Genomic DNA, 26,188 nt, shown 5'->3' with positions numbered 1-26,188 from the left:
ATTAATATTGTTATGTCATCATGTACTCATACTCATCATGTAAATGTTTTTAATAATTCAAATATCTATTTCTATGCATGCATTATTTAAAATTTGTCATTAAAAAAGTCATTAACACTATAATAAGTTTTATTTAGTAGAAAATTAAATAAATAACTTCTAAAAGATCCTATAACCTGTAGGTAAGGTACTCGTGTATTCCGTGCTATAACTGACAAAATTTTATCTGTTTGTTACAGGTACTTTGCCAGGCGATGAGTTGTCGCTAGGATGTTCGCCGCGACGACACAAGCACGAGGCGTCCCTGTCGCCGGGCGCGCGCGCCGAGGATGCGAGCAACGCGTCCAGCGCAAGCGCGTCGCTGTACGGGCCGCCGCTGGGCAGCAAGCGCGCGCCCTCGCCACCGCTGCAGTGGCTGCTGCCGTCCGGCCCCGGCCCGGGCAGCGTCGACAAGTATTTCCAGCAGGAGTACGAGGAACGCGTCGAGCTGCTGCCGCCCGAGTGCCAGTCCGTGTACTGCCCGCCGCCGCAGGCATGCCCTCCGCAGCACTGCGAGTACCGGCAGCAGCAGCCGCCGCCGCCGCAGCACTCGTGGGACACGCAGGAGTACACCGTGCCGCAGCCGGCCCCCGGCCCCTCGGGCGTGCCCAAGCGAGAGCCGTACCCCAGCCCCGCTGGCGACAACAGGCCCGTGCAGCTCGCCGAGTACAACCCGTCCACGAGCAAGGGGCACGAGATCCTGTCCCAAGTGTACCAGCAGAGCGCGCAGCCCCTTCGCCTGGTTGCGGTCAAGCCGCGCAAATATCCCAATCGGCCGAGCAAGACGCCGGTCCACGAGCGACCGTACGCGTGCCCGGTGGAGGGTTGCGACCGCAGGTTTTCGAGGTCGGACGAGCTGACCAGGCACATCCGCATCCACACGGGCCAGAAGCCGTTCCAGTGCCGCATCTGCATGCGATCGTTCAGTCGGTCGGACCACCTGACGACGCACGTGCGGACGCACACGGGCGAGAAGCCGTTCGCCTGCGACGTGTGCGGGCGCAAGTTCGCGCGCTCGGACGAGAAGAAGCGGCACGCGAAGGTGCATTTGAAGCAGCGGCTGAAGCGCGAGCGCGGGGGCGGCCCGGCGCACCCGCACGAGCCACACTCGCTCTAGCCCGCGGCCCCCGCCGCGCCCTCGCCCGCACATTCCAGTGGCGACGAGCCCGCGAACTCCGCACCGGCGGATAAATGAACTCTATAATTTTCACGTTGAAGTTATCAAATAATTTCATCGCATAGTTGTAAAAAAATTGTCTTTAACGAAGCTTTATTAACTCTACATTTGTAAATTCACCGAAATTTATATATCTTTTTATACATATTTGTAAGTATTATGATAGAAACGATTGACTTGATGTATTTATTTTAAATTAGATAGAATAATCGAATGAACTAGACTGGGAACAAATATAAATACGAAGCGATGTGGCCTAAAGCGTCCAGCGCGACGGAAGATGAGGCGCCTGCCTCTCGACGCGGCGCTGACACATATCTTTGTCTGACGATAGTCTTGTAAGAATTCATACGTTTCTCAGATTGTTATCGACCGTAAGGTCAAGTTCATGTGTGTGCATAGAGGTGATCGTTATGAAGTGATATGTACTAGGCCTATTTGCTGAGAATGTACCTAGGTATGTTTGGAAAGTGTTTGCCATCCGCTATTATAGTAGAGTTTTAGATTAACGAGCGTAGATAGGTACCTATTGTTTATAATATTAAAATGTTTACCTTCTATTGGTGTTAAACGTAACCGTGGCAAACATTATCCGAATGAGATTACCTTCTTGTAGGTAGGTATATTTATCAGGGACGTATTTAATGTTCTTTATACTTGACGAAACTAACGTGAAACTGTGCCATTCATTTAACTTTACGATGTGCCACGGCAATTTTATTTAATACTAAGTGTAACACGACTGCTGATTAAGTGATAATTATTATAAATATTTTGTTTTAATATTTCTAGTCGAAGATATGGGTGTGAGAATGTCGACTACCGTTTGCCCTCATCCACCAGCCTGGACCCCATTTCTCTAACTTTCGACAGCTGATGTCATGATCTTCTTGCTCAAACGTTTATTGAACAAAATTTGCTCAAGTCTATCTCTTCTCTATTTCTACGGACTGACTGTCGGTTCACACTTCTAACATTAACGCTCTCCGACCTTGTTCTCTTTCGCACTCGTTATCTCTTACTTCACTTCATATGTTTCCCAGTGGTATAAATAAAACACCTAATTTTAATATTTTTGTAATTAGACTAATTTAGTAAAAATAGCTTGTAGGGTTTAAATTATGATCTCTTAATCATTATTAATTATTTGCAATTATAGCGAAGGCCCCTTATTTATAATACTCATAGGTTTCTGTATAGATTATAAATATCGCGTAGATAAGTACATTGCAGCTTAAGTTTGAATTACGGCTAGGTACTATTATTATCTAAAGGAGATTGGCAAGTTTGGACCACAAAATCTTGGCAAGAACGAACAACTATATCAGTTGTACAAACAAAGAGCATTTGTGCATGATAATTTGATATCAAAATCACTGATTTCTCAGAATCTTTTATATTCTCATAATAAATATTTAAAATAATACCTACTATTGTCGAGTTCCATTAGACTTTAAATACTTATATTCAGAAAGTCTGAATTGTAAAAGCAAATCATTTGTTTGGCATTATTAGGTAATCTTTCGATTTCATTGGGCTTATATACCTATGTAGGTATGTCCGCTCTGATACTTTAATTGTGGCCCAATTTCCCCCAGAAACTTGCCAATCGCCTTTTGGTGCAACTAATTTTTGTAATATTGGTAGGTCGGTGAGCGCTTGAGCAGTCACAGGTCACTCATCATTTTAGTGTCTCTTACTTAATAGAAATGAGTAGGAAAGCACAAATGATTTACGAGTTGTCAGTTAATCTACGAAAATAATCTAAGTATAACAAAAATGCCTTCAATTTAAGAACACGGTTGTTCATATAGTTCAATAGAACGTTATTTATTAAATAAATAAAATGTTAACTTACTCGTAGATAGCTGGTTAAATAAATACAAACTAAAGTTGAAAATATAAGGGATATCTACTACTCACTTCAACAAACAGAACAAAAGTGATAGAATTGCAACAGGGTGGGCCTTTCGGGTAATGTACGATTGTTATGAATTTAGGATATCTGACAATAATATAACTAACTCTTGCGTCTATATTTCTAACTGAACACTAAGGGGAATGGGGGCTACTTCATATGGAAAAAGTGCGTAACCCTTCCCACTGATGTTACTGTTGCTCTGTTGATGATATATAAAAATTTATTCACGATATAAAACACATGTGCGAATCATTGCTCTGCATTAAAACAAATCAAAGTTTGGGTTTACAAAATACCTGGTAGCTTGTTGCTTCTTGCAAGTTCGGAGCTTTATTTAACGATTTACCTAGTGTTATTATTGTAAATTTATTTTATATGTTTTAAGTGTATCTCTAAATTAGTTTCGTTTCCGTTTATTTAACGTAGAAACATGCTTTTCAGAGCTCTACGAATGGTCTGCTTTCCGTTGCACATACCTAACCTACATTAGTAAGAGAAAATTTTAATAAAAAGCTCTAAAATGAAGTCTATCGCGAATGCAACGAACGCACGAGATGCACGCTCCTTTAAACAATATACCTGATGAGAATGTGGTGTGCAAGTTTATAATGTTTTACTACTGTTTAGAAGAGACGTGGTCTCAGTTAGGCAAGGCTAGCGTAGATAGGTTTTAATAAAGTGTATTCATGTTAGTTAAACGAGTGACAATTGAAACGGAGAAGACTAAATTCATACATTTATGTAATGTTGCATCGCGTTGATGTTATTAATATACGATTTGTAATAATATAAGGAATACGTAATTAAGTCTCAAACAATCGTCGAATTTTTTTTTGGGGCCTGAGGAGTCAGTGTTCTTACGTAATATGAGTGGCACTTCGTCGACAACAGGGATGACTACCGCCAGCGTGACCAGCCACACTTACGTGACAAACCTGCGTAGTAGTATAAAGTAATGCGTAGTGCGTACTGTGTAGGTTTGTGACGTTTGAAGCCTCTAGTCCAAGGAGATTTGCGGCGATTGCAGTGGCCGCGCATTTGCAGAACCATTAGGGGACACGTCTTGTGTCGAATCTAGCATGGTGTGCCGCGTCTGTGAGACAAAATTTGTTGATACCTCTGTTATATTAACACCTTTGTTGCGGAACTCATTATTATACCTTTTACCTTTACCTATAAAATTACTGTTTTAGGTACAAAGTATTTAAGAGTTTCATGGTGTTCACCTTAAATAATAAGTACGAATTTTGTGTACTATTTTTTTGTTTCACCAGCGTGAAAGATGTTGTTGATGTTCTAAATTTAAATAGATGTAAGCTCTAATTAGGTATTGTTAAATCTCACTAATTTTTACTAAATTCTATTTAATATATTTTGTAAATACACTCTGACTAAATTTGAATTTAATGTGTATATAAGAGAAAAATGAAATTTTTATTTAATATGAAAATTCACCTAAGGTGCGAAAAATACAAATTGTTGAAAACTTGATTTATGCTATTTTATTAAATACTTCGACAACCCTAGCCCAAACACTATTATAATAAGTATATTCATAGTATTAGGCACTAAAACTAGTTTAAACGCTAAAATAGGCACTAAAACATTAAAAAGTGTTATATTATCTTGTACGATGGCACGTGTGCGAGCTCTCCTCGCATTTGACCGGTTTTTTTTAATATAAAAGGAAACGCTGACTGACTGACTGATCTATCAACGCACAGCTCTTACTACTGACCCGGATTGGGCAGAAATTTTGCATTCAGATAGCTATTATGACGTAGACATCCGGTAAGGAAGCATTTTTGAAATTCAACCCCTAAGCCCCCTTAGCCTTAAAATAAGGGTTAGAAATGTATTTAGTACACGCGGACGAAGTCGCGGGGATAAGCTAGTTATTAATATAAGTAACAACTACCTGACAGCGGGATATCTATTAAACGAAACAAATCTCCAACACGTGAAATTCCACTCTTGAATATTTCGACTCTATATTTCGAATATTTCTTGAAAAAATCATGTAAGTAGTTGGCAACGATATAAGCAACATTTATAGAGTGTTAAATTTAGTGTGACAAGTGGTGACTATTGGCACACTGGAGTGTTTACCTACTCGTATTTTAACACGAATCCGTTAAAATTAAACTATAGCGACGACAGACTTGCCCAGTTCTTTTTTAGAAACATAGTTTCCTACAATTCTGAAGAATTCCCAAATACCTTTATCATCATCACCATCATCATCAACCAACCGCCAGCCACTACTGAGCACGGGTATCAGAATGAGAAGAGTTTAAGCCAAAGTCCACCACGCTGGCCAATTGCGGATTGGCAGACTTCACACGCCTTTGAGAACATTACTGAAACTCCAGACATGCACGTTTCCTTACGATGTTTTCCTTCATTACTAAAGGAAGTGTTATTTAATTTCTTAAAACGCACATAACTTCGAAAGTCAGAGGGGCGTGCCCGCCTGACCTGACCCCCTGACCCCCTGAATAGGAGGCCGACGTTGTAAGTACTTCGCAATATCACGCTTCATAGTTTATACCTCCATAGTCTAGATACATACCTTTACTTATTTTTTGGAGATCGCCCGTGAACGGGCCCTCTTTTGTGGCGTCGTGTCAAAACTTAAATTAATTTTTAAAAAATGTGTTATTTTTTACGATTATAAGTTTTACTACGACTTTTCTTTCACTCTATTATTGAAAATATCTACAATTAAAGTCAGAATCGTAAACATCCATTTATTTTGAAGAAGTATTACTTAATTAAATATAACCTCAATATCAGCAGCATAAAAAATAAGATTTCTTTATAACCAGGGTGAATAAATGGAAATCGTTTGCAGAATATACAAAGGTAGTTATTTGTATACAAAAAAAATTAAAACCATGGTGACATAACAATTATATTAAGGGGGGCCCAAAGCTCCTAAGAAAATGGGCAATCTCCAAAAAATAAGTACATGAAAATTGCTTGGGCAGCTAGAAAATTACACACGGGTTTTCTATTTTAGCTAGCCTATGTATAGTTTATTAGTTAATTAGTTTATTATTACAGTCCTCGACAGGTTGAGATGCCAATCGGGGTATGAGGCGAGGGCTGTGCGGGTGTGCGGCGCGTTCCCTCTCCGATTGCCATTTCAACCTGTCGCGTACTATACATACCCGTTTCTCAAAAAGCTTCTTTCTCGATGGAGTGATAAACAAATGTCCACGATCTCAGATGGGATTGTAGATGATGGTAGATGTCCATGCTGTGAAGTAGGTAACACAGGCTGTTGAAAAAAATAATTCTATCAATTAATTACTTAATTACTAAAAGTTGATTACTAAATTAATAAATGAGGAGATCCGTAGGAGAACCAGAATAACCGGCATAGCATAACGAGTTGCGAAGCTGATAAAATAAAAATAAAAATCTTTTTTATTCAAATACACTTTTACAAGTACTTACTTTCGAATAGTCGGATGCATCTACCACTGGTTCGGAATGCCTTTCCTACCGAGAAGAACCAGCAAGAAACTCGGCGGTTGCTCTTTTCAAATATTTGATATAGGTACAAGATTATGCCATGTATAAAAAAGTATTTGCAGTCTTGTGCGTTGCTGGAACGAGCTGCTGGTCAAATCTACGCTCTTTTATCATTTAGATAAGTAAGATCTGAAGTGGCAAAGGGCAAGGCAGATAGTTAAAAAAACCGGTCAAGTGCGAATCAGACTTGCACACGAAGGGTTCCGTACCATCGTACAAGAAATCTCAAATCAGTATTTAATAAAAAAAAATCGCTCTAACAACTGCTGAACATAGGTCTCTTATAGGGACTTCCACACGCCAAGGTCTCGCTGCCTGAATCCAGCGGCTCCCTGCGACTCGTCCGATGTCGTCCTAGTGGGGCTCTTCCAACTCTGCGTCTTTCGGTGCCAGGACGCCATTCCTATCGGTTTTTCAAACTATGTGCCCTGCCCATTGCCACTTCAGCTTCGCAACCAGTTGAGCTATGTCAGTTACTCTAGTTCTCCTACGGATCTCCTCATTTCTTATTTGATCACATAGAGAAACTCCAAGCATATCTCTCTCCATCGCCCGCTGACCATGTCTCGGATCCATCTGTCATAGTGATGGCAACACGCACTGTTCGAAGACTTTGTTCTTCAAGCACTAACGAATTTTGGACAAGAAGACACCTCGAAGCTTCCTGAATGCTGCCCAGCCGAGTTGGATTCGGCAGCTGACCTCTTTCTCGAAATTGGACCTACCCTCTTACTCCTACTACTCCTACAACTACTCATGTGTCCGAGGTATAAATACTCGTCTACAATTCCGAGTGCAGAGCTCCCAACAATTAATTACTGATTTTCGTCTTACTCATGTTCATTTTTTGGCCCACCTGCTGAGAAGCTCTGCTAAGGTCATTGAGCATTTTATTGGTCTTCCAGATTCTCTGCAATAACGACTATGTAATAATAGTAAAATAAAATATAATAAGGCACATAAAAATCTGAGCTTCATAGCAAGAACCATGAAATTGTTTAAAAACCACATAGCATAATCCTACTTTATAATACCTTAGTACTCACTGTGCTGGATTACTGCTTAATATTGTTATGCTGTAAATTCTAATAATATTGAAGGTATTCAGAAGTAATCCTGAGGATACTCAATTACTGGTGCAGGATCCTCCCGGCAAATTCCATCCTAAGCTGGTTGTATTACAAAATTTAATTGTCTCTTCTCCATATTCACCGTAAACGACAAGATACGAAGAACTTTTAACTAAGTAGCTTTGAAAATTAAAACACATAAATACACAATAATTTTTATTTCCATAGGAACATTTCACATTAAAAAATCATCAAAAGTGAAACAAGGTAATTTTATGCCAATATTTCTTTTTATAGTATCCTATCGTATTGTTTACCAGTTTCATTCGTTATTTACTTAATCCATACTATGTATACTAGTATTATAAATGCGAAAGTGTGTCTGTCTGTCTGTCTGCTAGCCTTTCACGGCCCAGCCGTTCAGCCAATTTTGACGAAATTTGGTACAGAGATAGCTTGCATCCCGGGGAAGGAGATAGGCTTTTACTTTTTATCCCGGAAAATAAAAGAGTTCCCATGGGATTTTTTAAAACCTAAATCCACGCGGACGAAGTCGCGGGCATCATCATATAGTCATTAATAAAACAAAAAATAGAAAGCGTATAAATAAATAATTTATAATATAATCATAGAAAATAACATTTAATATTCTGTAATAAACATTTGATATCACTATAAATATTAGGTTAAGGAGCAATACTGTGGCTAATAATGTTGGTCACAATCCTAAACTCAAACGACAGGTCTAAATAAATTGCTACCCCTTTCATAATAACGATTCCTGCCGAAAAGGATAGCTATAGACTTAGGTCTTTCAATTTAGTTTAGCCTAGAGATTGTGAACAATAGAATTAGCCACATTGTTTACACAACACTTGTTCTAACAATTCCTAAACAAAGAACACAAGGTAATGGAATTATTAGTCGTACTTATAATATCAACTCTTACACTTATCAGTCTAGACGCCACCTTAGATAGTTTAATAGGTGGCGCCTCCCCTACCACGGCAGGTTGACAGCTACAGTGTGACGATCGCATTTCTCTCATTGACCAACACTCTCTCACTATTGGCTGCAATGTATTGTTGCAACAAAAATACCATAAATTCAGCCAATCCCAACATTGAGAGTGTAATAATGATTGATGCAGCTTTTCCGGTATCGACCAGCTGATCTTTGATACCTAGAGGATAGAGCTTTACCTACCTTTAGATTTAAAAGTTTAAACTTGAGCTATTGAGCCAAACTTCAGGTCGAGCACTATTAAGAAAACACATTCTACATTCGTGAATTAAATTTCATACATGATCAATAGAGCTGTGAGCCTCGTAAGAAACTAAGAAAGCTCAGTTACTTTGCGAGCAATGAGGAGAGCAATGCTCGGATTATCTCTACGGATCAATAATCGAATCAGAAATGAGGAGATCTGTAGAACCAGAGCACATGACAATAGCTTAACGAGTTCAGATATTGAAGTGGCAATGGCAGGGCACATAGTTCAACGAACCGATACATGTAATGAAGTTCTTATGAGAGAAATATGTCAAGCAGTAAGTTTATCGGTTGACAACGACGACGTGTCTCTTAACTGCCCCAGAAAAATCTTTTGAGAAATTGTAACGGTGTCAGCATTGATTTTGTATATGAATTCATTTGCATGTAAATTTTGATTATTTATTGTTTCTGTTAGAGTTTCAAGATTATCTGTCAGTTTTATCCTTAACACATAAGAGATTATTATTTTTTATCTATGGACTTTTTAATCATCGATTAACACTGGAATATAATTTCTCCGTTCAAGTTCTAGGCACATTCGCAACGCCGTTTCTCTTTCATGGGATCTCATTCCTTATTACACATTACGTGGTCTCTTGTTCGTCATTCTTGGCGAGGTTGGGCTCGGACTCGGCGCGGCGCTTGAGGCCGTCCGCGTCAGGTGAGTGTGGCCGCTCCACTGACTCTTCGGTGGCCGACGCAGCTGCTTTTATATCAGGTGCGCTGCGACTGACGTCCTGATCGGACAATGTTCTTTGTTAATACCAGACAATCAGACAGGCAAAAGAAAACTCAAAGAATTTATTTTTGAGTCAGGTTCGATATAACTTGCGCGTTCATCTTGTCGTCGAGATAGCAGACGCTGTTGGGAAGATAGCCGCAACTTACCGAGTAAGATTCAATTTAATCGGCGGGCTTCTGTTTAACTTGCGCGTTCATATTTTGTCGTTGAGATAGCAGATGCCGTTCAGGCGATGGCGCTGTTGGGAAGTTAGCCACAACTTACCGAGTAAGATTAGATTTAATCGGCAGGCTCCTATTTAACTTGCGCGTTCATTTTGTCGTTAAGATAGCAGACGCCGATCAGGTCGATGGCGCTGTTGGGAAGATAGCCGCAACTTACCGAATCAGGTTCGATATAATCGGCGGGCTCCTGTTTGACTAGCGCGTTCATCTTGTCGTTGAGATAGCAGATGCCGTTCAGGCGATAGCGCTGTTGGGAAGATAGCCACAACTTACCGAGTAAGATTCGATTTAATCGGCGGGCTCCTATTTAACTTGCGCGTTTATTTTGTCGTTAAGATAGCAGTTGCCGATCAGGTCGATGGCGCTGTTGAGAAGATATCCGCAACTTACCGAATCAGGTTCGATATAATCGGCGGGCTCCTGTTTAACTTGCGCGTTCATCTTGTCGTTGAGATAGCAGACGCCGTTCAGGTCGATGGCGCTATTAGAGAAAATAGCCGCAGCGCCGACCGATGCATCAACCAATGGTTCACTCTGAAATACCGACAGAATATTTTAATTTCATGCAATGTGCTAAATTACTAACTTTAGAATAGCTAAAAGTGTAATTTACAATTTATTTGCTATTGTGCCGATTACAATTTGGGGGGAGGAGGGGCTCACTTCAAAAGAACTGTTTGATATATACCTCACAACCTATAACACGAGTTCGCAATAGGGATGGTGCCTACGCATCTTTTATTGAATGTCAAAACGCTCGCTTAGTATGGGAGCTTGTATGAAATACATAGATGTGACGACTGACGTCCTAAGGATTTGACGTAATTTGACATACTTTTTTAGTTAAATCGATCGAGCCAAAAGGAAGGGTTATTATTTGATGGCATGCTTACTTACCATGGCAACATTTTCCGGGATGAGAAACTTGAGCTGAGCTGGCTTTTTCTCCATCAGTTCAACTTCGCATATTTTATGTGGGGATGATAAATCTTTACAATCTTTTTGCTCTCTGAAAATAATGAGGTAATTATTAATTTAAAAATTGCAATAAGTGTGTAATGCAATTTTAATTTTGTAAAACACGTTTTGCGCCCGATTTTGGTACAGAAGTAGCTTTTATCCCGGGAAGTGCATAGGCTATTTTTCATCTTGGAAAATCAAAGAGTTCCCACAGTATTCTTAAGCCACGTGGATAAAGTCACGGGTGGCATATATTTGGCACAAAGATTGCATTCAGAAGACGAATATAGGATACTTTTAATCCCCGAAATTAAAGAGTTCCCACGGGATTTTTAAACAACCTAAATCCACAGTCGCTGGCATAATCTAGTAAGGTTGTAAAATTATAATTACTTTTTGGGTGTTGCATGGTGGCTGTCACATTTTTCATTTTGATGTTGCGAGATCAGATCGCAGGCTTTGCCAAGAATCACGATAGATACTAGCACCCTTATTGATATTAGACATAAATACGCTATAAGTATCAGAAGCACTGCCACCAACCTACAAAAATAATATAATTACAAAACTCATTACATAAATTCAATTTATTAAAAGGATGCTTCTAAAAAAACCATAATTTACACAGTCGATGATTATGTAAATGATAAAAGAGCATGGAGTTGACTTGCAGCTCACTGCAACGATTACAGTACGCGGCCGAAAGTAATGTACTTACTGGCCTTTAGAATGACATTTTGGCTTTGTAGAGCGCTGTCTCTGTCACTTATGCCCTATATGACATTTTGGCGATCTCAACGGCAGAGACAGTGCTCTACAAATTTGCTATCTCCTTCTAAAGGTCGATGTACATTACTTTCCGCCGCGTACTGTACGGGACAGTAAACTGAATATTTGAAAAGTGCAACCGCCGACTGTGTTGCTGGTTCTTCTCGGTAGGACGAACCTTCTAAACCAATGTTAGATTCAGTGACAATTCAAAAGCACTTTAAAAAGTTTTTTCGCATAACAATTCCGAGCACAATCAAATTTTAGAGTATTCACATCCTCTTCTTACTAATGTAATATGAAAAGGACAGAAACAGTTCGACAGTTTTAAATTTTTTAGCTGTTAAATACCGTGACTTTAGCGCACAGTCGCGAGCCTATTGTTTAGATTTGTAGCGTGCACTAAAATTCTTTCTGTGTCTTTAAATGTAAAATTCATGTTCTGTCCTTTTTTAGCAATATTAAAAAGTAAATACTCTAAATTTAGTTCAGAGAAAGACAACAGAATCGGCGCCAATGTAGCTATTTCCATAATATACCTTTCATAGGTAATATCAAGTTGAAGTTAAAAGATAGGCGATTTTTTCACCATCATCGTCAACCGATAGATGTCCACAGATGGGCGTGGACGCAGGTCTCTTGAGTTGTAGGGGTTTGCAGTTTGCACACGCCACGGTCTTGCGCCGCCTGGTTGCAGCGGCTCCCTGTGACTCGTTAAATGTAGTCTGTCCACGTTTAAGGTCGCCATACATTTTTTTATTATTATTAGTGCAGCTGCTATAATAAGTATTTATTATCATCATCAACATCATCAAGCGATAGACGTCAACTGCTGGACATAGTCTCTTGTAGGGATTTCCACACACCACGGTCTTACGCCCCCTGAATCCAGAGGCTCAATGAGCAGAGGCGGATTATCCCTAAGGCAAACTAGGCACACGCCTAGGGGCGCGAGGTGACGAAATGGTGCGCGCGAAGAATGTTATAATTTTGTTGATTTATGATAAAACAAATCATCTCACTCTACTTATCTCATTCAAAAGAATTTTGCTATGGCAAATAGCAACTACCAGCTATGCCTCATTATTTCAAAGTTAGTTAGTAAAATTTTCAATATGACTGCTAGAGGGGCGCCTATGAGGTGCTTGCCTATGGCGCTCTCGACCTTTGATCCACCTCTGTCAATGAGGCAGAATGAATTGACTTACCCATCCACTTTGACAGCATGAACCAGCACCCTCGTGATGACTACAGCCAGCGGGAGCGGTATGAAGCCCATCCGGCGCGCCACGAGGTCCGAGTGATCGCTGAACGCGTACTTCTGCCGAGTTTGCGCCACGTCGTACGCCAAGCTCACTGTGTACTCTCTGTACACGCCGTATGGTATTTCATTGAACCTGTTAACAAATGCATACTTACTAATCTAGATATTTATAAGGAAAAGCTGACTGACTGACTGACTGATCTATCAACGCACAGCTCAAACTACTGGACGGATTGGGCTGAAATTTGGCATGCAGATAGCTATTATAATTTATAACGTAGACATCCGCTAAGAAAAGATTTTTGAAAATTCAAGCCCTAAGGGGGTAAAATGTCTAAGGATTTGAAATTTGTAATAGTCCACGCGTACGAAGTCGCGGGCATAAGCTAGTATTATATAAATGCGAAAGTGTGTCTGTCTGTTTATCAGTCTGCTACCTTTTCACGGCCCATCCGTTGATTTTGACGAGTATTTTGCAGAGATAGCTTGCAACTTAGGAACGGAAATAGTCCCTACTTTTTGTAACCAGAAAAGCAAAGTATTCCCACGAGATTTTCAAAAAACTTAAATCTACGTGGACGAAGTCACAGGCATCACCGATTTAGATCCAAGAATTCAAATTTCAACTCAGGTTTTTAACTATTTTTACCAGATGTTAGTTATAAGGTACAGGGCATGTAAGAAAAATAAAGGCGAAAATCAGTCTTGGAATCTTTAGTGTCACTGACCATAATATAATGGAGCATAATGAAAAGTTTAAAAAGCTCCACAACTAATGAACTACTTCCCGACACTAAAAGCCTGCTAAAACCCTAAGTTTTACAACCTTCTCCTAATTCACAAATCTGCTTATGTAAACCTTCTATATTGTTTAAAAGATATGTACAGTAAAAAAGATAAACACAACTACGTAGCTAAGACGTCCGTTTTCTTTTCGGGAGGTCGGGGGTTTGATCCCGGGTACACACCACAGACCTCTAACTTTTCATGTTGTGTATTTTAAGCAATTAAATATCACTTGCTTTAACTGTGCTGTAAAGCATAACATTGTTGCATGCCTGAAAGTGTTCTCAAAGGCGTGTGAAGTCTGCCATTCCTTACTGGGCCAGCATAGCGGACTATAGCCTAAACCCTTCTCATTCGGAAACCTGTGCTCAGTACTGGGCCGGTAATGTGTTGATGATGATGATGATGATGATGATAACTTCGGCTAATAGTTACTACTGCCATTGGCAAGGGCAGCAAAAATTAACTGGGGACTGAACTCTGAGACTATCAGAACTATTTATGTGGCCGTGATTGAGCCCATTATCATGTACGCGTCCAGTGTATGGGCACCGGCCACACGGAAGTTGATGACACAAAAGCGGCTAAACACGGTTCAGCGGGGCTTTGCCCAGAAAATCTGTAAATCGTACCGAACCGTGTCACTGAACGCAGCACTTCTGCTGGCCGGTCTCATACCACTTGATTTACGTATACAAGAGGCGGCTCAGCTTTACGAGGCCAAAAGGGGCCGACCACAGCCCATACTGCATGGCAGGGAGGTCGAAGAGAGAGTATGTTTCCTGAACGCCCCGCATCCCGCAGAGGAGGCTGTCGTGGGGTTCCGGTGCTTAGAGGACAAGGAGGAGGCCACCATCGCAGACAATGACATGACCGGTCTGAGGATATTCACAGACGGCAGTAAAATGGACGCCGGAGTGGGTGCAGCTCTCTCGTGCTGGAGGGATGGAGAGGAAACTCTGAGTAGGAAGTTTCGTCTCGAGCCTTACTGCACAGTGTTCCAGGCAGAGCTGTACGCAATCCTTAAAGCAACAGAACTGGCTTTAAAAGCCAAGGACTGCTCGGTGAATATCCTCAGTGACTCCAGGTCCTCCTTAGAAATACTGAGCTCTGGAACCTTCCACCCCTTGGCTTTTGACATTAGGAGAAATTTGGCTCTTCTGAGGGCAAAAAATAAGAGGGTCAGCCTCTTCTGGGTGCGAGCTCATGTAGGGGTGGCCGGGAATGAAAGGGCTGACTTCTTGGCCAGGGAGGCTGTCACAAAGCTCAAGACCAGGCCGGCTTATGACAGTTATCCAATTTCATATATAAAGAGATGCATAAGGGAGGACACTGTCATGAAATGGTCTGAGCGTTACAGGGAGGGTGTGACAGCGTCCGTGACTAAGACCTTCCTGCCTTCAGTGGAAAAGGCACACAAAACTCTGAAGAAAATTAAGCTCACACCCCTTTTGGTCCAAATCTTCAGCGGACATGGCGGGTTTTCGGAGTACCTACACAGATTTAAGTGTAAAGACAGTCCTGGCTGTGTCTGTGACGAAACGGTCGATGAGTCAATATTGCATTTGCTCATCGATTGTCCACAGCACAGCCGAATTCGAGAGGACCTCCACCAACAAATCAGGGTGGAACTGTGTAGGGACTCCGTCCCCGCCATTCTAGAGTGCGACGCAAGTCGAAGCTTATTCCTGCTATTTTGCTCTAAAATAGCAGAAATAGCTATAAAGAGGAACAGAACAGGGTGACAAGGACCCAATGTTGTCCAGTATTATAGAATACCACGATTAACATGGGTCCAAATTAAACTGTTCTGTTCCCTTCAAACAGTCGCGAAATTCGCACAAAGTTTGACAAAACTATAAATATTCAAAAAGGTCTCTGACATTATGTCAGGGGAGAAGCCGCCGCTAAATAGAATCTGAAAAGATCTATTTATAAATTTAAAAAAAAAAAAAAAAAAAAATAGTTACTACTTACCTTGTAATAAAGGCATGCTTCACCCAGTCTATAATAACCTCAAACGTGAGAACGAGCACACAGTCCGGTGCCAGGATCCAGAACCTTTCCTCCTTCCACATGTACTCTTTCATAGTTTGAAGTACCACTATGAAGAGTAGCACCGACAGATGTAGACGTTCTCTAACGTCACTGCATGATACTTGGAAGAGATTGTTTTTGTCAAATTTTTTGAATACACTTCCCTTAAGTTCTACAAACTGAAATTAATGTTAAAAACTGAAATAAATCATCATCAGGTCTAGTTTATTAAATTTATTTTTGAACAACTAAAATACCTCACATAATATATATCTCACACCCATGAGATAAAAATCTGATTAAAGTCCATCCAATGACTGATTGCAGATAGCTTTAATAAATATTAAAGATATCTGCAATCTTTAATATATTTAAGAAATATTTAAAAAAAAAATGTGTTGGTCATCGCAAATCTCGAGAACAGCTGAACCGATTTCGCTAATTCTTTTTTTATAATATTCCTTGAAGTACGAGGATGGTTCTTACGGAGAGAAAATTTTTAAAAATTTAAATCGACTGTTAGGCGGAACGAAGTTCGCCAGGGCAGCTAGTTATAAATATGAAAGGCTGTGAGAGTGTTGATTGTCCTAACTGGCCTTAATCTATTTTGACGAAATTTGGGGCACAAACACACGCACAAACGCACGCACGCACGCACGAACGCACGCACGAACGCACGCACGCACACACGCACGCATGCACGCACACGCACTCATACCACACACAGACTAGTAGAAAAATGTGTTTCATATCAGGAAATTAAAGAGATCCCACTGGATTTTAAGAACCCTAAATTCATGGGGATGAAGTCACAACTAGGCATGAGGCACAGGCTAGTAGTTAACATAATTCTATATACTCACATTATTTGACATCATTATTATAAGAAGACTTTTATTATTGGAATTAAAAGCTACATTGAGCGTAGTAGCTTGGAACAGTATTAATAAGCTGTGAAGAACTGATGATGACATTAAGGAAATGTAACGAAAATTATTTGCTTTTATAAATTTTATAACCCAATTCAATTCAATTGGATTTTTATTCCCTAAGACACAGGTTTTCCTAGTTTAGGGGTCAGGATTCCAGATAAATGAACTGTACTGAGTTATCAAAATATAAAGTAAGTAAATAATTATTATTATTATTATCAACACATTAAGAAAGACATAGAGGAATTAAATTCACAAAAGAACAATATTATATAGCTTATAAGAGCCAAAACTTATATCTGCTTGTTACTTCTTAGTTCTTACATACTTATTTCTTAAATACTCTATTTCAATACAATTTTGCAGGAAAATTGCTCACATCCTAGAAGCATAAATAAATATGAAAATAGGCTTTAACTGCAGAGTCCACAATAATTAATTCAATTTGCATGATAAAAAATTCCTCCAGAGTGCCTCGCGACAAAGACCTCCTAAGGGTTGCTTTTTATTCCAGGACAGTAGTTTGAAAACTTAAATCTGATGTGACTTTGCCTACATTAATGAATTATTGGTTGGATAGTCCAAAGTTACAGGTAAAAGTTAGTACAGTGCCCGGCAAACAACTTGAGTTGTGACACGATTGGCTGGCGAATGGCGGGTGCACGCGATTGGTTGATACGTCCACTTTCGCTTCCCGGATTTGCCACCTTTCTCCCAGTACGCTGCTGCAGGCCCAAGTTGTTTGCCGGCCACTATAGTCAATGTAAAAAGGATACAGACATAAACCATAGCAAATATTAAATGTGGAAGTAAACCAAGGTGTTCCCTCTTTCTGTCACGAGGCTCTGTAGCTGTCCAGAACAGTGCATCTATTGTATCTTGGCCGAAAGCAGAAAACAATCTGTCCCCAACCTCCAGCATATTATAGAAAATATATAATTTCATCACACTCTGACTCTTCACTAAATGGTACATCATGTTAGTGTCAATATAGCACATTAGAATACTACATATTAATAAAATAAATCCTTTAAGTACGTCACATGTTTCAGCTGGCTTGAGTATACTTTTTTTTGGACGTGCGTTGAACCTGCAATATAAGAAAATAGTTGAATTGTTTTAATTTACTCTTACAGCCACCTTAAAACCCAACATTAAAACTGATGTCTAATCTGCACTAATTCTTATTTATGATATTCGACAGTACACACTCAGTTAGACATGCACACAACATGATAGTTTTGGTATGCACTCTGCTTAATTCATTGTATAACCAAATGTAGATAACTAAAACTTACCCAAAACATTGTCTAAATAATCTATCAAAGAAAGACCAGAAGGCCATAATAAATCTTAATGGTAGAAATGTATAAACAAATAGCATTGAATCAGCACACTGAAAGAAGCCGTAAACCATAAACTTTTCAAGTTCTTGAGGAATTTTGAAAAAGGAATAAACTTTCTCCCTTCTTGCTGAAAATCTCTCCTCATCGTGTTCCAGCAGATAGCCTCGCGTAAGTTCGACATGAAGAAATGCAAATAGAGAGGCTGATTTAGCTCCATCTATAAAGGAATAAAATAAAATCTTATTAAACTACCATACTTAGGTCAACAAAGAGAACATTAATTTTTACAAAATACCTTTGTTACGGGTTTCTCTACTACTTTTATCAATGATATCGCCGGAGCAGTGTTGGACGTTAGTCAAACTCTTAAATCGTAACCTCTTAGTATGCTCTTGCAAATCTTCATTTTTTAACGTCATGATAGACTTTGTTAATCTAAGAAATAGGTAACATTTCCAGATTTCTGTTTGGTTATATCATATAACAGAAGACTAGTTTTTAGTAAAAAACCGAAAATATTTATTTTTGTTGTTTGACTTCACTTCCAAAAAAAATTGTCTGTGGCAACAATAATTACCATAGAGATGTCAACTGTCTAATAAAAAGTTTTTTTCAACTGACTTTACGACTCCGGATTCTAGCCTTTTTCAGATAGTTTTTTCCAATTAGTTTTCCGGCTCTGGATTCTAACTATTTTTAAGGGACAAGTTTAATTTTTTTACCGGGTTTACGGGTCTGGATTCTAACTTTTTCAAACCAAACTCAAGTTCCTACCTACGAGTTCGGTTCAATCAACTCGAGTCAAGCGCTAACCCCGCGGGCCGATTCAGAACCCTTCGATAACATACCGTGTCGATACGATTTGGTATCGATCTCGTATCGAATTTTTTTTGTCGTGCAATTCAGAACGTTCGATAGAAGGATACGATTCGATGTCGATTACGGTACCGTTATCGATAAAATACATTGCGATTACATGAGCATTTACAAAGTATGCTATTTTACCAAAATTTTACTTGTTTTTAAATTCATGTAAAGCATAAATAAATTACTTTTAATCATCTTGAAGGTAACTAAAGTCATTATTTAAAATGATAACCTAATAAATTATTGATTTCAAAAGAAGAATCGAAATATATTTACCTACTACTAAAGTTTAAGCTTTTATTAAAGCTATCCCCGTAAATACCACACAGATGTCAAACATCTGTCAATCAATTTCAGTTTGAATTGTAAATTTTTTCGGGTGGTTTATAGAGTTCCGTAGGTACCCGAAGGGTGCCAACGGGATTTTATTACTCCATAGTCCGTCCGTCCGTCCGTCTATCTGTCAGCGGTCTGTATCTCGTGAACTATAATATGTAGAGAGTTGAATTTTTCATGGATGTGTATTTCTATTGCCACTACACAACAAATAATAAAAATTTCAAAATGGTCGCTATGAAAATCCATAGGTACTAATATTATAAATGCGAAAGTGTGTGTGTCTGTCTGTCTGTCTGTCTGTCCGTCTGTCTGTTTGTCTGTCTGCTAGCTTTTCACGGCCCATGCGTTTGACCGATTTTGATGAAATTTGGTATAGGGATAGCTTGCATCCCGGGGAAGGACATAGTCTACTTTTGATCCCGGAAAATTAAAGAGTTAAAGAGTAAATCCACGCGTACGAAGTCGCGGGTATCATCTAGTTAAAAATAAATAAAAACTCTTGTACGATGGGACGGAAGTTCCGTACCATTCCACGGAACCCTTCGTGTGCGAGTCTCACGAGCACTTGACCGATTTTTTTATTTTTGCTTAATTATTAAAGTCTCAGAAGACTTGTATAGTCTTCATTTCATCTTCTTAGACTCCTTAAAATTGTGGCCCCGAACATTTTTTTACGAAATAACAGTATCTAACGCGGTACGTAGGTGAACAACAGGATATCCGATGCCCTGTAGCTTTCGATAAGTAGGTAATCATCCAAAATTATCGGACGTTCGGATAATTTTATTCGATTAAGTTGTTGTGAATAGCGTTTGATAGTCGTAATCGTACGATATCTACGTATGTTCGATTCGGTTTCGGTTTCGACAATTTTACTATCGATACCGTTATTCTGAATAGAAAATACATCTTATCGTACGACAACTTACCGAATCGATCGATAATTATGTTATCGAAGTGTTCTGAATCGGCCAGGCCGATTTGTTTGGTTTGCGCCTGACTCGAGGTCATAATATTATATTATTTTGCCAACAGCGGTTCTTCTAGTTAGCGTTATACTAAATTGCCGGTAGCGGTTTTTAGCGGCATATAGGTAACACGTAAAATTTAACTCCTCACGCGCCATTTTAACTTTTTGTGTCCGAGTTGTGTCCAATTAATTTCATATCAAAAGTCCGATTTTAGTTCATAGTTTTTAAACTAGCGGCACGCTATGATGGCCGGTTTGACGTTTGTCCGCTCATGAAGTTCCGTATTAATTGATAACGACTTTGAAGGAAATAATTGTATTACTTTATTGACGATAGTGATGTGCAGAGATTCATAAATTTTATCGAATGTAGTTTTAGGTTTAGGACTCAAAATTTATTTATTAAATTGATTTCTTAAATGTATACAAGTGTAGAAAAATCAGTTTGCACCATTTAAGGGGTGAATGTACTTGTGAATATGAACAATTTTCACTATGTGGACAAACCTCTGAAATCGCAAAAAAATATCAATAAATTTTTAAAAATGGAATCTAATACGATCGTCACATAGGATCGCTGGCTAGCACAACTACTACCTCCGGCAAACTCGCGTCAATGCTCAATGCAAAACAAAGCAGTTTCGAATTGACGTTGCTTCGAAAAGTATAAACTGTCAGTGCAATGCGATTGTGATATAGTTTTGACCTGGCTTTGGATTTCAAATATTGATACTGCATTACTGTTGACCCTTGCTCGTTAATTTGGACTCTGTTCAAGCCCTTTGTTGTGGATTTCGTCGATATGACCGAACGTACGCAGAGAACTGTTCTAAATAGTCAGACACGTGAGTTCCTAATACGCCTTCGTAACTATTTCGATCGTGAAGCTCAAAATGGAGGGCCAATTTTACCTATAACGTCAGTGGTTGAACGCGTAGCTGATGCGCTTAATATTGGACAACGAACTGTTAGACGGATAACTAAAAAAAAATATGGCGAGACTGGCACAGAAGAAAATAAACTTCACACACCAAAAAAGAGAAAACGAGCAAAACCAGTCGTAGGCATCGATAGCTTTGATGCCGATGCTATCCGAAGACATGTTTACGGCTACTATTTACAGAAGGAGTATCCAACAAGAAAAAAGTTGGTGCATTCACTGAAGGAAGCTGGATTATTCTTCGGTGGGGAAAGTTCTTTAACGAAGATTTTGAAGACCATTGGATTTCGATACAAAAAATGTAACAAACGCAAAATATTGATGGAAAGATTTGATATAGCGATGGCAAGGTATACTTTTTTACGGCAAGTGAAAGAAATCAAAAATTGGCAAAATGTTGTGTTCTTGGATGAAACATGGCTTAATGCTAACCATACTGTAGGCCGTTCTTGGAACGATGACACAGCAGCATCTACTTCCAAAGTTCCTGTAGGAAAAGGATCGCGACTTATAATTTGTCACGCCGGAACCATCAACGGGTTTGTCGAAGGTTCTCTCATGGCTTTTGCGTCAAAAACCACTGGAGACTATCATGAAGACATGAATGGAGAAAAGTTTACTGAATGGTTTACCTCAATGTTGTGTAGCCTCCCTGAACCATCTATTATAATTATGGACAACGCCCCATACCACTCGATGCAAATTGACAAGCCACCTGCCCAATCCCAAAAGAAAGCTGATATCGTCGCATGGCTTCGTAAAAATGGCGTAGATGCAAACATGAATATGTTAAAAGCGGAATTAGTACGTCTTTTAAAAGAAAACAAACCAACCAAGATCCGATACGTCATTGACGAAATAGCATTAGAACATGGGCACAGAGTTATACGGTTACCGCCTTACCATTGTGAGTATAATGCGATTGAGTTGGTGTGGGCTCAAATTAAGGGATATGCTGCAAGACACAATACAGAACCCCCATTTACCACAAAAAAAATGCTAAAATTATTAGAAGAAGCTTGTGAACATGTGACTAAAGGAGACTGGGAAAAGGTTGTGAATAGAACTGTTAAATTAATAAGGGAAGATTATGAAAGAGATGTGAAAATAGATAATATTATAGAAAACGAACATATAATTATTAATGTATGTGATGATAGCAGTGACGACAGTGAAATAGTAGTATGGACGAATCTGATTAATTATGGCCTTTTGTGGCACCTTTTTCGGTATCTTTTGTATTCATATGTTTCTTGTGTGCATATAAAGTATGTATATTCATTTTCGTTCAAATATTCAGTTCGTTCAAATAAATTAAATAAACATATACATTTTTGTTTTATTAAACCTATTTAATCAGGTACAAAAACAAAACTTAATTGTTTTTTGTTCGAGAATAAATTGACATTCCACATCACTATTGTAATGTGTCAAACCGGCCATCATAGCGTGCCGCTAGTGTAATCATAATCGTACTTACTTAACTTAACCTACTTTTGACATGACAGTTGACTCATAGAGTTAAAATGGCGCGTGAAAGTCATTTATTACTTTATTACACACTCTCGGACTATGAAGTCCATAGTCGTGTTTGAGTGTTTATCTGGGGCCGGAAAGTCGCTTATTATCACCTATGTAGTTTTTATTAGCGACATCTATTGGTTGGTCACCTGAACTAAATTATTGCTTGATTTACTTTACTCTTTGGTCAGAGATTGCAAATGGCGGCCATTTGTGTTTTGAATCGGCATGGTGTTTTGTGTTTTCTGTTTTGGCGAAAGGTAAATTCCGTTACTAGTACGTTGTGTGGAGTGGTTTCATCTTCGTCTTCTCATGAAATTAACATTTAGTGATCTGTGAGACATAATAAAAATAAAAAAGTAAATCACAATCAGTGTTGTTATTCCAATGAACCTATAACTAAGGTGCCAATAAAAAGGTGGTCCTGTTACACTGCGTGCATTGAATAGATAAACCAAAACCACATGGAACTTTGACTTTTCAGTGTTTTGTTGTTTTCAAGTCACTAATAAATTGAGTATTATTGTAAAATCATAGTTTTGAAACTCAATAAAACACTATAAAGTAAAAGGTCTATTGTGGTTTTGGTTTACCTATATAATGCACGTAGTAGGTACCACCTATTTATTTATAGGTATAGTAGGTATATATGTATGTAGGTACCTATAGGTATGTATACAGTTACAGTTGTAGGTGACCGACTAATAGATGGTGCTAGGTTTGCATTAGGAATTTGGGTGACATTAAAAACTTATGAGAAGGCTCTCTATTTCCAGTGTATTACTTTACTCTATGGTGTTTATGGAGTGTTTGTCTGTGGTTTGACATATTTATTATTTACTAAATTACTATTTACTATAAAATAAGTGATTCTAGTGATTACAACATAGGTAGTGAATTAAAATGTTTTAATTCCACAAACAACATAAAAAATCTAAATGTTATAATAATAAATTGTCTTATTGTTACTTTCATATCATGGTTAAATCATATCAATTTCTGTAAGAGTACGATTTCCATTAGAAGAAATAACTGTAAGTGGGTAACTATGTCGCGCCAAGTCGACTTAAATATTACAAAACTTTTGGTTGGCTCAGGACTCGATGGGGAAGAGAATGACTTCTGTGACTTCACTATAGCAGATCAAAACTCTGTTACCGAATCTCAAGGAATAACTCCTACGACGCCATCTAATTTCAAACCGGTACTCGGTGCCAACGTAACTTATGTCGTTGCATGTGTTATTTTAAACGAAAGAAATGAGTTACTAATGATGCAAGAAGCAAAAGAGAGTTGCGCTGGTAAGTGGTATCTTCCAGCAGGGCGAATGGAAAAAGGTGAAACCATAGTGGAAGCAGCTACAAGGGAAGTACTTGAGGAAACAGGTCTGCACTGTAAGCCTGACACTTTGTTAGTTGTTGAAACAGCAGGAGGAACCTGGTTCCGATTTGTCTTAACAGGAGCTGTTACTGGTGGTGAGCTGAAAACTCCTGCTAGAGCTGACAAAGAATCTCTACAAGCTAAATGGATACAAAACTTACAAGAAATAACATTGAGATCGAATGATATCTTGCACCTCATAGAAAAAGCAAAACAGTACAAGCAAAGCCGACCAGGAGAAACATGGCACAGCAACATTCTACCAGCACCTATAGCACATGTAAAAGATCTGATGAGATTAATCATTTTAATCAAAAAAAGAAGTACAAATAGATTGCATGTCCTGCTGAGTGAAAAAACAACATTACATTTTCCAACATGTGAAATTAATCCTGCAAAGAGTGTGCATTCAACATTGAGAAGATTTATGGTGGAAATGTTTGGAGCTGACGTCGCCCAACACAGGCCCTTGGGACTGCTCAACGTAGAGGCAGATCCGTCCGCAGATGGATGCTGTTTAACTTTACTCGTTGTGTTTAGACCACCAATGGAAGAAGTACCTTTGATAGGTAAATGTGCGTGGCATGAATTGTCACAGGATGTGGAAAAACAACTGGTTCCACTTGTTTCATCAAAAAATTCAACAGTGGAGTTACATGTTGTGCGCTAACAAGTTATAGCTCACAATTTTATTGTAGTGTTCTACAAAATATTTCTACTCATCTAGTACTAACTTAATTTAACATTAGATTTAAAACTCATTAATTGTGATAAGGCAATAACCGTCCATAATCATGTAGTCTTTATAATAATGTTGTTATTCTTATTTTATAGAATGAATAAATTAACATTCCTGTCATAATAAATAATAATTGACATATACATTTTATAATGTGTATGTCTGGTGAAGGTGAATACTTATAACTGAAAGATCTGACTATTAGGTACCTATTTAATTGGCTTGCCAAATGTTATATTTTATGTTATAGTGGGTAATGCTGTTAAAGATCTTATGATGTTATAAAAGTAAGTAGTCCTTAGAATTTCAAGTTGGTAGCTTTGTGTTTTGTTGGAATAAAAGTAATTTTACATAATACCTATACTAAAAGCACAAAATTCCAATACAAACTATAAACTTTTTATTAATATTTAATACCAAATCCATAGAAATATTATTTGATCAAATCAATGTCACAATTTGTTTAACTTTCTTTAGTTGGGCTAGTTTAAAATATAATATTATTAATTTTTTTATTAGATTTATACACGAGTTATTTTTTTATCTTCATAATTATAATCATGGGATTTAATGTAATAAATTAGGTAACATAATTACCTAAACAGCTAATATGTTTTTGCTTTTATTACCACACTATTTTGCCCCACTAGCCTATACATATTATACTTAGATATTTTACTCGATTTTAATACGACAAATGAATACTAAGTCTTGTACATTGCGACAGCCGAGCAGCGAAACGCGTATCTTTTCTGCAAACGAAATTCATCGAGCTACTACTAAGCCTACTTACCTACCATTTACCAACTAATATAGTAGGTACACGAATTGCTGAGTATTGCTAATAAACATCCATACTAATATTATAAATGCGAAAGTGTGTCTGTCTGTCTGCTAGCTTTTTATGGCCCAACGGTTTAACCGATTTTGATGAAATTTGGTAAATAGGTAGTTTATATCCCGGGGAAGGACATAGGTACTATTAATTATTCTGTGACATAGGTTACTTTTTATCCCGGAAAATCAAAGAGTTCCCACAGGATTTTTTAAAAACCTAAATCCACGCGGACGAAGTCGCGAGCATCATCTAGTAAAACATACATTATCTTGGCGTAGATTATTATAGATACCTAGCTCATTTAACTTTAAAACAAATAGGAAAATGCGCATAGCATTGATGAGGTAGATAGGTACATGTATATCTCGAGCCCAAGCTTATTGCTAATGCACTTTTAGTTTAGCAAATTACCTACCACACCTTTAAACTACCAAGGCTGCATACCACAATGATGACGTCAGTCGTCGTTGCCCCATAACTCGTTAACATTTGTTGGTTGGTTGCTTACCTGGG

At 38.6% G+C, this 26,188-nt stretch overlaps 4 protein-coding genes across 5 annotated transcripts in view; 3 read left to right on the top strand and 1 right to left on the bottom strand.

Annotated features, from left to right (window-relative positions):
* The window catches only part of sr (stripe), a 45,862-nt gene extending 41,236 nt beyond the window's left edge, over positions 1-4,626 (top strand). For both annotated transcript variants that reach the window (XM_034973548.2, XM_034973549.2), the window contains exon 2: positions 240-4,626. In XM_034973548.2, coding sequence (XP_034829439.1) covers positions 240-1,156 — 917 coding nt within the window. In that variant the 3' untranslated portion in view covers positions 1,157-4,626. The remainder of the gene's footprint in view (positions 1-239) is intronic.
* Cul5 (cullin 5) overlaps positions 1-26,188 on the top strand; it is a 192,022-nt gene that overhangs the window by 123,241 nt on the left and 42,593 nt on the right. The window lies entirely within an intron of this gene.
* Positions 7,951-18,637, bottom strand: LOC117986674 (protein TAPT1 homolog). Its single transcript, XM_034973547.2, has 10 exons — positions 18,377-18,637; positions 18,034-18,298; positions 17,512-17,825; positions 16,667-16,764; positions 15,744-15,982; positions 12,925-13,113; positions 11,342-11,491; positions 10,886-10,997; positions 10,379-10,522; positions 7,951-9,759 (listed from the first exon to the last, which is right to left on the bottom strand). The coding sequence occupies exons 1-10, from the start codon at positions 18,498-18,500 to the stop codon at positions 9,607-9,609; spliced, it is 1,788 nt and encodes a 595-aa protein (XP_034829438.1). The 5' UTR covers positions 18,501-18,637; the 3' UTR covers positions 7,951-9,606.
* Positions 23,541-25,446, top strand: LOC117986417 (8-oxo-dGDP phosphatase NUDT18). Its single transcript, XM_034973250.2, has one exon. The coding sequence runs from the start codon at positions 23,767-23,769 to the stop codon at positions 24,766-24,768; it is 1,002 nt and encodes a 333-aa protein (XP_034829141.1). The 5' UTR covers positions 23,541-23,766; the 3' UTR covers positions 24,769-25,446.

The sequence above is a fragment of the Maniola hyperantus genome, chromosome 11, assembly GCF_902806685.2.
Source record: "Maniola hyperantus chromosome 11, iAphHyp1.2, whole genome shotgun sequence".
NCBI classification, from domain to species: domain Eukaryota; kingdom Metazoa; phylum Arthropoda; class Insecta; order Lepidoptera; family Nymphalidae; genus Maniola; species Maniola hyperantus.
The sequence above is the reverse complement of the archived record's forward strand: the minus strand, read 5'-3'. Positions and strand labels throughout refer to the sequence as shown.

What these genes read in the sequence shown, in the direction of transcription:
- LOC117986674 (XM_034973547.2), bottom strand. Translation starts at nt 18,500, where the DNA reads ATGACGTTAAAAAATGAAGATTTGCAAGAGCATACTAAGAGGTTACGA. An exon ending in TAGAGAAACCCGTAACAAAG is followed by an intron (nt 18,299 to 18,376) that starts GTATTTTGTAAA and finishes ATTCCTTTATAG; the next exon opens with ATGGAGCTAAATCAGCCTCT. An exon ending in TAATAATGATGTCAAATAAT is followed by an intron (nt 15,983 to 16,666) that starts GTGAGTATATAG and finishes CATTAATTTCAG; the next exon opens with TTTGTAGAACTTAAGGGAAG.
- LOC117986417 (XM_034973250.2), top strand. Translation starts at nt 23,767, where the DNA reads ATGTCGCGCCAAGTCGACTTAAATATTACAAAACTTTTGGTTGGCTCA.